The following is a 17,759-nucleotide window of genomic DNA, read 5'->3' as shown; positions in this document are numbered from 1 at the left end:
GCACTCAATGTAGAAATGGCAACCAAATGTTCAAAGCACAGATACCTCCAGGATGTTATGATTTTGCACATTTTTGTTGGAATTTATTGTTGCTCTTGGACGAAATGCGGACAAAATGCGGTCGCTATCCTTTCACTCAATGTAGAAATGGCAACCAAATGTTCAAAGCACAGATACCTCCAGGATGTTATGATTTTGCACATTTTTATTGGAATTTATTGTTGGCCTTGGACGAAATGCGGACAAAATGTGGTCGCTATCCTTTTACTCAATGTAGAAATGGCAACCAAATGTTCAAAGCACAGATACCTCCAGGATGTTAAGTCTTTGCACATTTTTATTGGAATTTACCGTTGCCCTCAGACGAATTGCAGACAACAAAATACGGTCGCATTTTTAGCATGCCTCACATCAAAGGTTTGATGGTATTTTTCTTGTCCCAGCTGATGGCTTATGACACTGGCCTAGTCTTGATATATCGTCATTCAAGATTCTCTGTCTGACCCCTTGCCCCGGGTTTATTTCTGACAGATACTATTTTAGGGCCCACTCTTCACACAGTTTTTTTCCGATATCGCCAATATACGCGAATATCAGCACGGGTTTACACACAAACTACCAGGATGTATCGCGGGATACCCGCGGCGCTTGGAATGCAGTCGTGATCTATTGTGATAGATTTTGTTTCTAGCTAATGTCTGATTCCTATAGACTCCCATTGAACGATGAAGTATTGTATAAGCACTTTTTAGCTGTCGTTAGGCATTTTTGCCATATCAGAAGAAGCCTCTATACAACCATCAAGTTCCTCTTAACCTTTAGCACTCGGAAGCAGCCGCTTGGTACCCAATGCCCTATTAAGTTAGGCAGCAGGAAGAAGGTTGAAATGGCAGAAAAAGCTGTAGCTTGGATGCCAGATCCCCAATCTCTAAAATGTCTATCGATAGATAACAGTCGCAATCCCGATATCGCGAAATTTGAAATGTAATTGGGTTTTTATTTTCCGGACCACAAACTGGATTAATATCATGTCAAGCAGATGTAGTTCATGAGAAATTGGCACTGTGCTTTTCCTTGTTCAGTTGGTAGACAAGCAAAAAGTTAAAATCAACTGACGGAAAAAGGAAAAAAGAATTGTCTGAAAACATGCATTTGAAAACATGACTGTGTATTTATGTAATTAAAACAACAAAAGAATGATCACCACAAAGCTATTGGCTGATCAGAACACACTGTGACTTGTTTATGAACTGACAAAGGCCTAAAATTAAGTACCCAATCTCATTAGCATCTGTCTCATTGTCAATAATTGAATTAGCTTGTCAGCCAATTGAAGGAGACAATGCCTTTTGTACACATGTCATGGAATTGACTTTTCCTGTATCAATCACTTGATTAGCAGGATTGTAGATTGTCAATAATTGAATTAGCTTGTCAACCAATTGAAAGAGACAATGCCCTTTGTACACATGTCATGGAGTTGACTTACCTTGGATCAATCACTTGATTAGCAAGATAATGAATGAAGCAACAGTAGCATTGATCAGCTTCAGTATTTGCTGAGTTACTCCTACTTACTTATCAAACTGTCGCTTATTTGAAAGTCAACCAACGAGATTGAGACAGTTTTGTTTAGGCTACACTTGCAGCCTACTTTCATTATTTGCAGATTTTCTCACTACTGTACATTTTCGTTTTAGTCCAAGAAAGTGAGTAAACGGGGCAAACTTTGAAATGCAGTGAAAACTGTCCAAGAAGACCACTCAGGGGACCCATAAAATCTGGTCTATGTGGACAGGTGGACCCAACAAAAAGTGGTAACATTGGCCAGGTTATCCTTATGTAGAAGTGGTCACTTATTTAGGTTTGACTTCGTACTTAGAGCAAAATCTTATTATCATAAATTTGAAACATTTCTGTACATTTCAAAACATAACTGGCTTAAGACATTGACTGTGCACTTAGAACAAAATCAATTTGAAATAATTCTTTGCATTTCAAAACATCTTCCCAGACTACATGTACCTTATGGTGGTTGCCATAACTGCGACTTACGAAGTTATATTCCGCTTCTCTGAGAAAAAGCTGAATCAACTGTTGGAGTCTACTTTGGGGTCAGGGAAAACTTCCCACGTGTCCTTTGGGGTTAAAACCATACTGTGTTTTGACTTCCAGTTCACCCCCAAAGAAATCAGTGTGTAATTTTTCCATTTCATCTGAAACCCTGTGGGAAAAGAGATGCTCACTTGCTTGAAAGGACTACAGAAAACCATTGTGAGTTGTAATATTTCGATTGGCATTTTATGATACCATGGCAAATTCTTTAAGCATTGAAAAACTGTTTCAAATTAAGGTGTTCATGATACCTGTGGGCAGAAAGGTTTGATTACAAAAAATTTTGTTTTGGTCTAGAATGTATTCTCCAAGCAGATGTAAGGATTTGACTCATTCTATGTCCATTTTCGCAACATTTAGAAGCTGCTTTTTAAGAAAAGTTGAACCTTTTTAAAATTCAATACTCTACAAAAAGTAAATATTGCAAAAACAGGTGTAAAGGATAAAGAATGAGCGAGGTCCTTACATCTGCTTGGAGATTACTAAACTGCACTACTCCTTCAAAGGCTTTGATAGACAGTTGGCTATGGGAGTGCTCAGCATGAAGCCATTGGTTGCTGACTGTTATTTTAATTAGATTTACCACAGGAGACAAGTTAATTAGAAAGCAACCGCCAGCCATTGGAAGTGTAAAAGAAAGAGTATGTGTCACAAAATTGACCAAGAATATTCCAAGTCAGCAGTTTTGTTTTTTGATCCGGAATATTCTAAGTCAGGACTTATGCTTCAGAAATTTAGAGAAGGAAAAGGCATGTCTCGGTGACAGTCTCTGCTACTCACAAATCTTGACTTATATTCCTCGGAAATTGTAGGATGTGGGAAAGGTTGAAAGGAATTCTAAGAAAATTCCAGAACGTGAGGAATCGGACAAGGAAACAACCTAAGAAAACTCACACCTGCTGAGGTTTCAGGAGCCTGCCAAGAAACAATCAGTTAACTGAAGGGACCACCCTATAAAAGATTAATAAAATTATTCAATCCAGTTGAAGTTGTTGATGGCCAGATGGTCGCAGATATTCAAAATCGTCAGAGAGTCAAGCATTTTTTTGGCTGAAAATATATCCTACTGGATGTGGCTTGGTGACCGCCAAAGAATAAGCCTTATTTTTACCATATAGCCCCCCTTGAGTTATACCACAGTTGTTGGCCCTAGACTAGACCAATAGCCTGTATGCCAGTCTGTTTCTGGGGCCTATACAGACCAAGGCTCTAGGGCCCCAGTAAATTTTACAACTGGCTCCCTGAGTTACACCTGCACGAAAGATACAATCACGGTATTATAGAGATCAGGGTCTGGCATCCAGGCTACTAGAGCCATGGAGCTGGCCTGTGTAGACCCTGGAAACAGTCTGAACTCCAGGCTACACCAAACCAGACATACCAAACCTGAGTACCATACTTATCACTTGTGGTAACCAAGAATGAACAAGTCCCCCAGACTTTAGATGACTGGTGTTGACAATACTGGATATACTTTAAAACGTTGGAAGACAGTTTAACGGCCATGTTTACAGCGCCATGAAAACAGCTGTAGGCCATTAACTTTGACTGTTCAAAAGAAGAGGAAAGGTTTCTCGATTCAGCTTAGTTTATTTTACTGTACCCCCTTCTATCTCTGGAAGACAGACTTCTTTATATTATATACAGGTCACTTGGTTTTATTTTTTAAGAATTCCAAGACTCCATTTGAGAAGTATATTTGTACAATGAACAGTCATGGTGGTACAATGAACAGTGGACCATGACTTATCTTCCAAAAGACTTCAACCCAATCCAGTAGGCGGCCAGTTGGCAAACAACAGGATTGAAACTCAGGACCTTCTTGTCCAATATCAAGGAACCTAAACTAAAACCTAACCACTAGACCATAAATATGCACACATAATAGTAAGTGTAAGTGTGCCCCTGTTACACAGTTGAGAAAAAAATATTTATTGATTGCCTGATGGTCGCAGAATGTGAAGTCGCCGAGATAGACTTGAGCATATTTTTCACCTGAAAATCAACCCTATCACATTAGATGGGGCTCGGGGATCCGCGAACATCGGCTGATTTCTTAAAATCGCATGATGATCGAGAAAACACAGTGCGTATTGCTGCCGAAAACATCATTTAGAGCTCTCAGACTCGTCTGCCATTTTCCTGCTGTGTGACGGGCATAATGAACATGTCTTTCAAAGTTTTCTTGACAGCCGTTTCTCTCTCCTTGATGTATCTGTGACTAGATGTGTTCTCAGCCTACACAGCTGGACCGGAGTCACTCCAATGACAACAAAAGTAGTCCGATGAACACTTCTTGAGTGTCCGATGAACACCTTGAGTTTGTGAACATATTTCAAAGTATACCTCTACAATAATGTAAACTAGATGCTTAAAACATGTATAGGAACATGTTGTAATCACTTAAAGAAGGCTACTTTGCTACAAAGAAAAGGGCTTAAGAAAATTGATGAAAGGACCAGAATGTTGTTTTTTCTCTGACCCAAATCTGCCTCTTGAAAGCTTTTCATCCAGATGAAAAAGAGATACTTAAACACCATCAATCCTCTTCCCTGACAATGTTACTGACAATTCTGACAGTCCTACTCTTAAAGCTCTTCAGTACTGTCAGTCTGGGGTCCCCATGTAAATAAGCACTGTGTACAACACATCCTGATGCCAGTCTTCTTTGTCAGTCACCTGTCTAAGATGCCAAATAAACATCTTTTTCTTCCCATGGACATCAGAAAGATGTTTCCTCTGGTAAAGATGACTTGCATGGTGTAAAAAAGCAGCTACTACTACTAGTCCTAGGGGGCCCAAACCTATACCACATTCTCAGGAACTCAAGGGTTATCTAGCCATAAAAAAATAGGATGTCCAGAACATGAAATATGAAACCTGAAGTTCTGATGCAGCACACTTTAGCCACTTGGAGATCCATAATTTCTATGTTTGTTTCCATGAATGTTTACTCCCTGAAACTGTGGGTGCCAAGGTACAGACTTTCCTCTCAGACTATGTTTTCATGTTGATATGCCAATCTAGCATTACCTTTTTTAAATCTGACAACTAACAAATTATATTTGTTCGGCCTCCTTATAAAAAAAATGGATGGTCGGCCTTTACGTGAACCCCGAAAGGTCATGCCTAGATTGACACAAGCAAATTTGGCAACTGATGTCTAGGTCGCCAGACCAGTGCCCTTTTGTATCATGTCTCCCAACGTGTCCAAATATTGGCCCCAAAATTCCTCCCATGTCTGCAATATCGCCCCCAATTCCCGACACCATGCCAAACTGGTGTCCGGAGGCCACACTAGACCTCTGAAGTGACCACCCCGACCTCTTGGGCCAACACCAGACATCTAGATGCCCAGGGGCTGTGTTCCTAGGGTCACCCATGTCATGGCAGGCATGCTCCCTTGTTTGTAAATGTGCAGTGTGTTAGTCCTGTGATACACTGATTTGTACCACTCTGAAATTCCTGGTGGAAGACAACTGCCACTGGTCACCCAGTGGGTCTCTGAGTTTCAAGGGTGTAACAGTTCAAATTTGACATGGCAAATATATCTCTGGTGTAATGGTGAAGTAGTAGCCTGGATACCAGACTGTTTCCAGGGCCTACACAGACCAACTCCTCAACTTTAGGGTCAACATGCCTCCAAGGAAATTCTACAACAGGCCCCCTGAGTTAGACCCTGAGAAAAACAAAATTTATGTCACTTCTTTCCAGGCACAAGAGCTACATTGTATGATCTACCATTCAAAAGGTATGACCATAGCATGTTCAGAACATGAAATATCAGAACTGGAAGTCCTGCTGCAGTACCTTGGAAAGCTGTTAGAGAGCTCATATTTATTAATATAATCTAATAATTTCTTCTTTCCCCCAACCCCTACCATTATATACCAAATATCATAAAGATCCATCAGTGACTTCATAAGTTATGCTGTTCACAAGCTAATACACAGACACACACAAACACAACACACAAACATGACAATCTTGGCAAACATAAAAAAGAAAAGTCCCTAAAGGAGAGACAGATGAAAGTTCAGTTTTTGCCTACAAGTACAATTAAACTATCAACAATTCAATTGTAGTTGACACTGCACTAGTTGTCAAAGTTATCGGGGAAGTTTCAAAAGGCAATCAACGACTTTGGTTGCACCAGTCAGGCCCAATGTGGTAAACATCATTATTTCCAGGTGCTTTGGAAGACACTTTTGCCTTGACATCAGAACCTGTGTCGCTGACCCTTCCTCTGACCTTTACCCAACGACCCCCCTGTCCAGACTTGTAAACAGGGCAGTGAAAATATTTCCTCAGTATCCATTCCATTCCTCTGACTCTCAGTAGGGTGTGAACTCCGAGACCTCTCGTAATTGGGAAACGAACCACTTAAAGTCGAAGGGAAGACGGTTGATGAAAAAGAAATAGAGGTGGAGTGAAAAGCTTTTGTTCACAAAAAGTAGGCTGAAATGAAAGAATTTGTCAGCATGAAGTTTCTGCTTTAACAAACATGTCATTGTTTCTAGCAAGAAACCAATTTAAAGCTTCCTTGATCAAGTTTACAGTAATTGAAAGGTCAAGATTTTAAGCCCAAAGAATGATCTCCAAGTGCAAGTGCAAGATAACTTGATGTCACTTTGAAGCAAGGAGATAATACCAGAATATTTCATTTCTACATTGCACCCCCCCATAACCGTTTATTACCTGCATAAAAAATTGAGGTATTGTTTTCGATGTGTCTGTCTGCATACCATATTTTGCTCAGCAATAATTTGAAGCTATGGATGGATTGTATTTGGTAGGTGGGTAGGTCTTGAGAAGACAAAGGTCAAGGATGATTATGGACTGCCTGGTTGCTTTCCTTGATGCTGTAGCAGATTTTTCTCTTTTTTTTGGTATTTTTTGTGCTGTGGTCTTGTTTTTGTGTTGACAGATGTTGGGGAAAAGGGTGCAGGTTTAGGCCTCCTGGCAACTCGTTTTTGTTATCATTCACCTTGTTGTATCATTACAGCCAGTAGGTATACCATTCTAACTTATCTAAGTAATGAGGCTGTTGTAACATGCTCAAGGCACCTCCTCGAACACGGAACCCCCATTTTATGTCCCTTCCAAATAGATGGCACAGTCCCTCGAAGTTTGTCCTGTAAATCAAGTTGACCCAATTCTAACTCCAGTTACTCAGCAAATAGCAGACATTGTGGCTGGCAGGAAGCATGCAGACATGTTTGCTTGGGTAGCGGAGTGGACAACCACAAAGTAAATGTCAAGAGATCCCTGACTTTTCTCATAAAAACAGCCAAAAGCTTTTGTGGCAACTTCTCTCTGTTTTTCAAGTGCCATGAATGATGCATCAAGAGCCTTCTGTTGCAGTGACACAAAAGCCAGTAGCCAGCCTGAAAATCTTTTTTGTTTACTATATGTATATATACACAAAGGGTCTTGCTGATATTAAGTTCATGCAAAAATGGTAGAGGTCCCATCGATAAGATAGCATTTTGGTGGATGCAGGGGGTACAGTACTGGAAGGCAAAGCCCATCCCTCTCCTTCCACTGCCCTTTACCTCTCCAACTGAAGTCAGGTACCCATTTTTACACCTGGGTGGAAAGAATTGTCAAGAATTGAATTCGTGAACCTCTCGAACTCCTGTCTGCCAGCCTTATTTTATTCACTTGGCCTCAACGGAACCTACCTGGTATAACTTTAAGTTTATTACTGAAGAATAAATCCTATCTTCTCAAAGAAGCAGTAACACAAAGCAGGAGTAATGTTCAAGACCCATCTTTTTCAAATGATGTAACTGATAAAAGTATAACACATTTTGAACATGTATGTGCCAACTGTATGCTGATCAAAGTGTACTCTTCCTGTGTTGACAGGGTTCCATCCAAGAGCTTCTGATCAGAAAGGACCCCAACGCAGCAGAGCAGCAGTGTTCTGGAGATGCTGGCGAAGAGGTAAGAATGTTTTTTAAAAGTTTGAGTCCTGCACCATACATTGTGCCTATGGCGGCACCTGTCTCCTTCCAGAAGCCCTTGGGCCACACTTAATCGCCAGGCCATTGCAGCAGCTATACTGAAAGAAGGAAGGAGAGGATAATATACATGTAGATGTACAGACCATTAAAAAAAGAATGATCTATCAAAACTTAAGCTGACTTTTCGACACTGATGAAAAGATTCCAGTCTCTCTGTCTCTTCTTCTACCCAAAATTGAACCTTAGTCAGCCTAGTGATCTGTCTCTTTTCTTGAAGTCTTAGTTCTGCTAGCCCTAAGGTGCAATTGAAGATGTTTTTGTTGCTGGAAAAGAGAGCAGCTTAACGCTTCTCAGTTCAGGTTCAAAACACAAGTTCACATTCCATGCTGACAGATCTGGTATAACGTATCAGGATATATAGGTCTACACTCAAAAGCTAAGTTAGCCACATCCTTGCTTTTCTTGCCCCCTGTGGTTTTCGCGGCATCCTTACACACAAAACTGGTATTTAGTCTGGTATACCACAATGGGGTTAGGAATGTAGCCAAGAAGGGAACAGTCGACGAAATAGCCATCTGATCTGACCTGAAAAACCATGTTTTGTTTGTGTTGGGTTGGCCAGAATTCCTGTCCTGACTTCGAGTTGTTCTAGAGTTGTACCTGATGTCAGGACGGTGAAAGGTGCCCTCTTCCCATGTTATTGCTGGGTAATGAGCCACTCATAGGTCTGGTAGATCTAAGCATGCAAGTCTCTGAATGTAACTAACACAGAAGGTGGATTTGATTTCCGAATTCTTGAAGGAATTTTTGGAGAAGGATCTATGTAGGTATCTTCATTATCTCTATTCAGAACAGTGTGCTAGTTGAACTTTCTACCCTTGAAGTTTGAAAAGAGACAAACTGAATCTTTACATTTCAGATGAGCTAACTGAGTGCATTCTCCCTGTATAAATAAAATAAATGAAAATAAATGAAATGGTTAAAAACAGTTTTTCTTTTTCCCTAATTTGCATGTATTACATGGGATTCATTGATTAGTTTACATACATGGGATAAGATTTTCTTAGATTTGCATAAATCGGATGAGTTGAACAACTTTCCTGTTATTTTCAAAAGTCACACTTTTTATACACAGTGTTTTCACATAGGGTTCAACTTCATTAGAAGGTTGTTAAGCATTCAAGCTACACAGTGGATGACACAACTTTATTTTTCTTTCTACGAAAGTCAAACAAACGTGGCAATCTCAGCAGGACATGCATGTTTGTAGGTCACCACATGTAACCTTGATTGGGCTTGAAAAATCAAACAAAGTTGACAGTATGACTGTTAACATTGTAATCAAACCTCAACCTTCTAGCCTTGCCTGTTTTTCTGCACTAGTTGTCTAACATGATGAGACAGTTTTGGCACAACATTCCCCTATTACATTATTGTTAGTTCTTGTTTTCTTAATCAAAATCTTGACATGCTTCAACATTGAACACACTAAAGGCTGTAAGAGGGTCTGCATGCCTTTTTTCCATAAGGCATAGTGAGCTGTTTTAACCGCTGTTAATTGTAGCTGGCCCACTCTAAGTTTGCTGTTTTAAGTCTTGCCAGGAACCCCCCATGCAGACCCCTTAACAGCCCCCCTCTTGTATGACAATGTACACACATTGGCATAAATGTTGTCTTGCTGTTTCTTGTTACCATTTCATAGCCATAACAAATTTGGAAATTGTATCCAGCATCATTAGAGCCAGTTTTTATCTTTACTGTATGTAAAGAACACCATATCAGATAATTACATGTATAAGCCATTGGTGGGAGTAGCATGTATTCTAGTTACCTTTATTTAAATCATTTATAGCCCCTTTAGGCCAAAAGAACTATAAAATGCAATGAATCTTTTCTGCTCCAATTTCTACACCATTTCATAGCTGTAACAAATAGGGAACTTGTGTCCAGCTTTGTCAAATCCTGGTTTATGTGGTTATGGAATTTGCTGCAAGGATTTTATTAGTTTTATGACTCCCACTGGCTTTGAAATCATTGTTGCAACTTACTATAGTACAAAAAGGTCTTCTTTATCTCATCAGTACAGCAGTTTTTAGAATTGGATTTTACTGCATGTGCAAATTGTTTGGTATCATATTTTACAACATAATGTACTGTACTTCCAAAAAGAAAAGTGATCACGAACCAGTCGAATAAGAGACCGGTCGTAACAGAAAAGACAGATGCTATGTGCAGTATTTACAGGTTCATTGTACCGGGGAAATTCCCATGGCTATTTTTGACAAGTGGAATGGGTAGTGGACCATTCAAGGAGCATTTATCCACCTGATGAGAAAATTAATGTATATGTGCCTCCACACATCTTCTTGAATTGACTAAATGCACTATATCACCATTACTGTCTCAACTACAAGTTCAAGTGTGTGACCTTACATGTGAACCAGAGGCAAAAGTCAGGGTACTCAAGAGGTTGTTTAGATAATGTGAGCATGAAATAAACAGCAGTAACACACTGCCACACAGAATGTCCTCTCTCCATCAATCTACCCAATATTTATCCAATTTTGGTTTAAACTATTAGACTGGGAAATGTCAATTGTCATGGTAACAAGTAAACAAGCTTTAAATTTCTCTGTTAGTTCATATGCTTGCTACATGTTTATGCTGGTAACCTAACAGTTTCCCGAGAAGTTCCCTAAAGAATTTGCCTAATCTGTTCAACAAAATAGTTTAACAACTGGGTTGCAGTTCTGGGTTATTTCATTTATGGCATGGCAAAACAATGAACAATTGTAAGAAACACCATATAGAAAATATATTATTCCACAAAAAGTTGACCTTACTACTGAAACGATTTCAATAGTTTCTGCTTAATGCAATTTGACGTCTATAAAAAACACTGATTTCCTGAACACAGCTGAAACCCAGCAGGAAACTTGGTCTACCACAAAATCAGCCCATTACCGAATTTGACCATGAAAATGGCTGATCCATTAAATAATCATTCCCTTGAACATTCCCAACCTTTATTAGCAGGCATGATGAATGGATTACGCCAGACAGTCTGGCCCAATATGTCAGGTTCTCCCTCAACAACAAGGTCATCCCTCCTGCTAAGAGGGGGAGTGAATGAACACTTTGTTTGGTGTAATTCCAAAAGGGCTTGATTGGAAGCTTCAGGGGATTGGAAGGTCCCATCCTTGGCAGGGAAAGACAACCATGGCAAATGAAGGGCTTAACCTCCATTAAACTTTAACAAACAGAATTGCATGTAGACTGACTATACAGTTGAATAAATCCTTCATACATCCACTTCAGTACTCAGAATATAGGTACAATTCTTTCTCAGTTCTTCTTTTAGACATTTTTGAACTACCAAGACATCTTAATGCAGGGTGACTAGTCCAGTGGTTAGTGGACCCTTCCTCTTAGTATCAAAGCTTAGGCTGGGAGTTTGAATCCTGGCTGTGTTGCTCACCTGACACGGATGCTACTGGAAAGGGCCGCAGTATTTGTAGTCACTGGCATTTTATTTAACATCAGTGACTTGTTCTGAAAAGAAAAAAAAAAAACTTTTGGTTTTGGTTACCCTAAATTTTCCAGCAAAGATGTGTACATTGAATCGATTCTGGAAAATTAGGTCATGTACAAATTACATAACAGATACTGCTATTCCTTGGGATAGTTCCAACCTCAAGACCTTGTGGCATTTTATTTAAGATCAGTGAGTTGTTCTGAAAAGAAAAGGAAAAAAAAAAAATTTTTTTGGTAGCCATAAATTTTCCAGAAAAAAATGTGTACATTAAATCGATTCTAGAAAATTAGGTCATGTACAAGTTACATAACAGATATTGCTACTCCTTGGGATAGTTCCAAACTCAAGACCTTGTTATTTATGTTTCGCCAACGAAACATATTGTTTTTGTCAGGTTTCTTCTTCTCCTGTCAAATCTTCAAATCGCTTCTTGTCGGTCGTCCGTCGACCAAATTAGCTGAAATTTGGTATGCAGGTAGAGTACGTGTATACCCCCAGACCCTTTTAAAATTTTTGTGATATAAGTTTTTAAAATGATTTTATGGAGGTTTTTTGGTCATTTTCAGACAAAAGTCGCACATGATGGCCTCCAGTGTCGTGGTGTTGAAACCTGAGGACCTGAAATTTGGTTTAGTTGTGCATTGGATATTTACCCAAAGGACCCCATTATTTTTTTTGGCATACACTACTTCAAAATGATTTATTTTGCAATTTTTTAATGCAATTTTTGGTTATTTTCTGTCAGGGCCAGCAAGAACTAGGTCATACTGTAACATAAGACTTCCCATGTCTGGGACTTAAAACCAAGCAGATGTCAGGGGTACCTCAGTCTACTAATGGTATTACAGAAAGTTATATGTACCTTATGTTACATGGTACCGATGTTATATTTGAGATGTAGGTACCTATAGGAAAGGTGACTACACCTGACAATTACTTATGCTAATGAGGACCTAATTCGCATAATGTATGCATAAAGTTGTATGTCCCTTACCGTTAATGCTGCTGATGTCATCTTTGAGATGTAGGTACCTTTAGGAAAGGCGAACACACCTGGCCATAAATTATGCTAATGAGGACCTAATTTGCATAATTGATGCATGAAGTTGTCTGTCCCTTACCGTAAAAGCTGCGGATGTCATCTTTGAGATGTAGGTACCTTTAGGAAAGGCGAACACACCGGGCCATAAATTATGCTAATGAGGACCACATTTGCATGATTTATGCGTAAACTTGTAATTCCCTTACCGGAAAAGCTGCAGATGTCAGATTTGACATGTACGTACCGTTAGCAAAGGTGATCACTCCTGGCCATGAATTATGCTAATGAGGACCTCATTTGCATAATTCTTGCATTAACTTGTATTTCCCTTACCGTGGCAGCTGCGGATGTCATCCTTAAGATGTAGGTACCATTAGGAAAGGTGAATGCACCTGGCCAAAAATTATGCTAATGAGGACCTCACTTGCATAATTTATGCATCATGTTGTATTCCCCTTACTGTAAAAGCTGCGGATGTCATCTTGAACATGTAGGTACATGTAGGAAAGGTGAAAGCACCTGGACATAACTTATGGTCATGAGGACCTCATTTGCATAAATTATGCAGAAACTTGGATTTGCCCAGGAGTTATTTTGGGACAGCCCACTTCTTGCATGAGGAGTATGGGCGAAACATCCTGAATTTGCTCTTAAAGCAAATGACGGCCAGTCTAGTCTAGTCTTGCATCCATTCCTATGCATTCAAAACTTGGCAAGGAAAAGAAAGAGACTATTGACCACACCCAAACCTCCAGACTAAGCCATGTCTGACCTACATAAAACCTTATCAGATGACCTAAAATAACCTTTGTCATTTCCTTTGAAAAAGCACAAATTGACTGTCAATCAAAAAGTTTGAATCCTTTTTTTTCAATGGAAGGAAAATGTTATCAACCAAACCTACCCTAAAACCCCTTTTTGTCAAGGAAAATTTGGCACTGTTTTCATTGTAAATTCAGGGTTAAGGCCAGCAATGGTAAATTGACATGCATCCCTCCGTACACTATGCTAGATTCTGGTATCTCTATTGGTAAGACTAGGCAGCAAACTACTGACACAACCATACGCACTCCGTTGTGACATTTGGGGATCGGGCGATCGACTACTCGATCTGAAGGATTTGTCAATAATGCTCAACAAATAACATGCTACAAACAAAATTTACGCAAACATTTACGCTTCACGAATTGTTGTTCATTATTTATTTGCAAATGAGTTACAAACAACGTTTAACGTTGAATGAGAGTTGTCCGGCTTTGATTAATGGTGACTTAAAGTAGCTCGCTATGCGGGCTATCTTCCGTCTTGTTTCCGGCGCTATTATAGCTGCAGGAACAGAAGAGACCCAGCAGCTAAATTTTGTGTAATAGCGATGGAAACCAGGTTGGGAAGCTGTGTGCTGTATAGAATAGCCACGGGTACCCATAATTCCTGTGGAGTGGGTGTGGCTCTTCTTTTCATCTTCTGTCCTCCCCTCACCTGGGGGGCATGATGGGAGTTTTTGATAATCCGGAAAATCCTTTTGATAGTAAATCCCCTTGAAGTGTAATACCCGACTCAAATCTGCAGGACGTCAATCCACAGATAGATATCATTTTTTTTCTGTATAGATTTACATGATAGAAAATTACAGGTATATTATCTTGCAAGTAGACCACTATTAAATTTTCATTACATGCTATCATAGTTTGTATATCCTACATTAACATTTTCCTCACAAATTTGAAAACAGTTTGAGTATGTCTTTCATTTGTGGTAAACCAGAAGTTTGGTAGTGTCAATGTTTATTAGCTACAAGTCTGGCTGTGCCAACTTTAATTAAGTTGTTGCTTGATCACAATACCCCTGCCTTCTTACACTTAAATGATGTTGTCATGAGACCTGAGTGGTATTTTGCATTAGATTTCCAAAGCAAGACTTAAAAAATCGGTTATTATTACTCTGTGAAGGAAAGTCAGTGACTTTTGTGGATTTGTATTAATAGGGTTTTCTCCAAGCAGATGTTGGGTTATTTGTTGTTTTAACATGCTTTGTCTAGTGGCTAATAACTGATTTCCAAGGGAGGTCTTTACAAAATAATAACAAATCAGGATACAATCGAAACTACTTCAACATAGTATTACTCAATCATATGCATTCATTGAAGAAAACTTTTTCTTAATTTCAATCTCCCTCCCTCTCTTAGTTTCAAGAGTGTTTAATTATTGCAAGTTCACGGTCAAGTTAGAATTGATGACATAACCTCAGACAATATCCAAACACTGCTAAATACAAATCTTCTTCGTAAACTGTCCCATAGCATTTCCAGATCCACCATGACCATTGCCCTGTCTTTCCATCTGGTCTTTAAATGCAAACATCTTGATCTAAAAGACTCAGCATGACTCTAAGAAAGCTCATATTTTTTTCTGAGGGATATAAAGAGCAGAGCGCGTCTTCGCAAAGTTCTGTGTGTCTTACTCTTAGTACTAGTGTACACTGTGTCTAAATGGTGGCAAGTCCAGTGATTTAGTAAAGATCCCCCCCTAAAAGATACCACACATTAACTGATCCTTAAATAAAATGGTATACTTAAAGAAAGCTCATATTTTTTCTGACTGATACAAATAGTAGAGGACATTTCTGCAAAGTTCTGTGTCTCAGTACAATAGTGTACACTTGCCTAAACGGTAGCATTTCAGCTCCAGTGATTTAGTAAATATCCCCCCCAGAAATACCACACTTTAACTGACCCTTAGATAAAATGGTATACTTTACCCAGTAGGGAGTAGGCGTCTCCAGTGATTTACTTTAACCACTGCTGAGGGTGAAAGTGTTCCTCACCCTAGAATGCCTTGAAGGTCGTTTAGGGGTCAGTACCTTTGAATGATGGAAAGCAGACTTAATGTTGGATGGTCTGTCTGACTAGACAAGAGGAGTCAAAACCCAACCTTATCATTATCTCCTTCTGCTGTGGAAGTGTCCACAAATCCTCTACAAATTAGTGCATTTATTTTTGCGGAGAATCGTGATAAAGAGTTCACCATGAAAGAAAAATAGAAAAATAAAACTATCGTATATGTTACAAGATTAACAATGAACATGAAAATAAGTTATCATTGAAACCTGCAGCTGAAGTTAAGGTTTTAGCTTTGACTGGATCTTAGGAAAAAAGCGAATTTTTTAATAATATTGATGATTTTATTCTTGGTCTACATTTTGTACAGCTCGCTTTCAGTTGTGTTCCTGAGTCAACCTTGTGTCAACCTTCTCCCTGCAGAATTATACGAAATAAAGTCAATACATCACAAACTTTACTCGTTACAAGTTCATTTTCCCACTATTTCCCAGACCCTTCTAGCCCTCCCCTCAATACAAGGGGTTTATTAATTAAGAAGCCTTTTGGGCACAAAATTGGTATAGTTTACTGCGTAGGCATCAGATACAAGTTTAAGTATTCTTATCTGCTGCATTAGAGGGAAATTTTGCCCTAGTTTTTACTCTCCAAGTTAGAACATATTCTAGTTGTCAGATAGCCAAGTTTTTGTGTCTTCTATATGGCAGGACACAAGTCCAGATTGTTGTTAACAGGACGCAGTTGACCTGACACAGACACACTGACCTTCATCGAAATGGCTTCCAGGTTTCGGGTGAGAATGTCAGACCACAGATGGACGTACAGTAAAATTATTGCTCAGAAATAAGATTTATTGTCGCGTTCCTGTAGTACTCAGTGTGCACAAGAGAGCCTGTCGTAAGACATATTTGGGGCCCAAAAGTGTGTTTAGGTCGATTATAAATGAGGGTCTGCATGGGGGGTCCCAACAAGGCCTTACACTGAATTTAGAAGAACCACCTGTATGTATTACGCTAAAATCAAGGAAGGCAATAACGCAAAATTTGGTCGCCTTGCTACGAATTACGTGACTAAAACAGCTTTCCGTATGAAGTACGGGAAATCAAAATAGGCTGCCGATGCCTTACGGAAAAGTTCATGCAGACCCTCATAAATTCAATTTCATTGATTCCACCTGATATAGAAAGTCTTAGAGAATAGATTGATAGTCTGAAAAATAACCATACAATATCCCCTCAGGAGAACATCATGTATTTCTATACATAAAAACTTTTTCCCAAAAAAGCTTGAAATCTGTTTCAGCCATCAACCTCACAAGCAGGAAATCGCACAGACACTACAGTAAAGCTTGAATGGCTCTAACATGCCCTAAATGACCTCTCCAGACCAACTGGTCAGCAGCTAAAGTGGATTTCCCAAAGTCCACTAGACTTCCCGTTAGGTGGTCTAGTTGCTGGGGTAGAGATAGGGAGGGCCTGAAAAGTTGATTCTATGTACATGTAGTTACCAGCATATGTTCTTCTTAATTGGTACTTTTCCTGACAAAGAAAAGAACAAGAAGTAGTCATTCCTTCAAGTACCAGAGTCATCAACCCATGATTAATGTGTTCAAAAATGAGATATCGTAGAGTGGAACACTGTTGCCACCAAGTAAAATAGAGGCTTCCTCACAGTAGATATCTTTAAGCAATGCTTACAGAGCTAGCTATAGATATGCAAAGGTTAGGTGTGACAGGTCATTATATGTAACCAGTTGCTGTTACGCTGTGTGCCTGCGAAAGCAGAATACAGAATGATACACACACACATATATATATATATATATATATATAAATAAAGATGCAGATACATTCCAATTATGAGACATTTTCAAAAAAAGTTTGCTTGTTTCTTAGTAACTCCTATTAATTGTGATGTCGCAACAAAATATATTTATAGTTTCTTTTATTTCATCGTGTAACAACTGTATTGTTCTTTTGACCACCACATTTCAAGACTTGAGTAGAAAGTTCAATGACCAGAAAGCCCAAATCTTGCACTACGGTATTGTCTCAAATAAAGTACGCACTTTTTAAACATTTCAAAATTCAAAAGGCACCACAAATCATTGCTTAAGTCAGGGTGCATACTTTATTTGAGGTTATTGTCAGGACAAATTGGAAAAGGACCTCAAACTCAAACCCTTGCTTAATCAAACCAGGAACCCAGCTGGCGAAATAATACATGGCTTAATACCTGCCAATATGTAACTTGATGTAGGCA

General features: G+C 39.2%; 1 protein-coding gene across 7 annotated transcripts in view; it reads left to right on the top strand.

The window, feature by feature from the left end:
* LOC136420394 (collagen alpha-1(I) chain-like) overlaps positions 1-17,759 on the top strand; it is a 134,402-nt gene that overhangs the window by 76,650 nt on the left and 39,993 nt on the right. For all 7 annotated transcript variants that reach the window (XM_066407285.1, XM_066407282.1, XM_066407279.1 and 4 more), the window contains exon 3: positions 7,987-8,064. In XM_066407285.1, coding sequence (XP_066263382.1) covers positions 7,987-8,064 — 78 coding nt within the window. The remainder of the gene's footprint in view (positions 1-7,986; positions 8,065-17,759) is intronic.

This window comes from Branchiostoma lanceolatum, chromosome 15, assembly GCF_035083965.1.
Source record: "Branchiostoma lanceolatum isolate klBraLanc5 chromosome 15, klBraLanc5.hap2, whole genome shotgun sequence".
In the NCBI taxonomy this organism is placed as follows: domain Eukaryota; kingdom Metazoa; phylum Chordata; class Leptocardii; order Amphioxiformes; family Branchiostomatidae; genus Branchiostoma; species Branchiostoma lanceolatum.
Note: the sequence above shows the minus strand (reverse complement) of the source record. Positions and strands in the feature narration are given on the sequence as shown.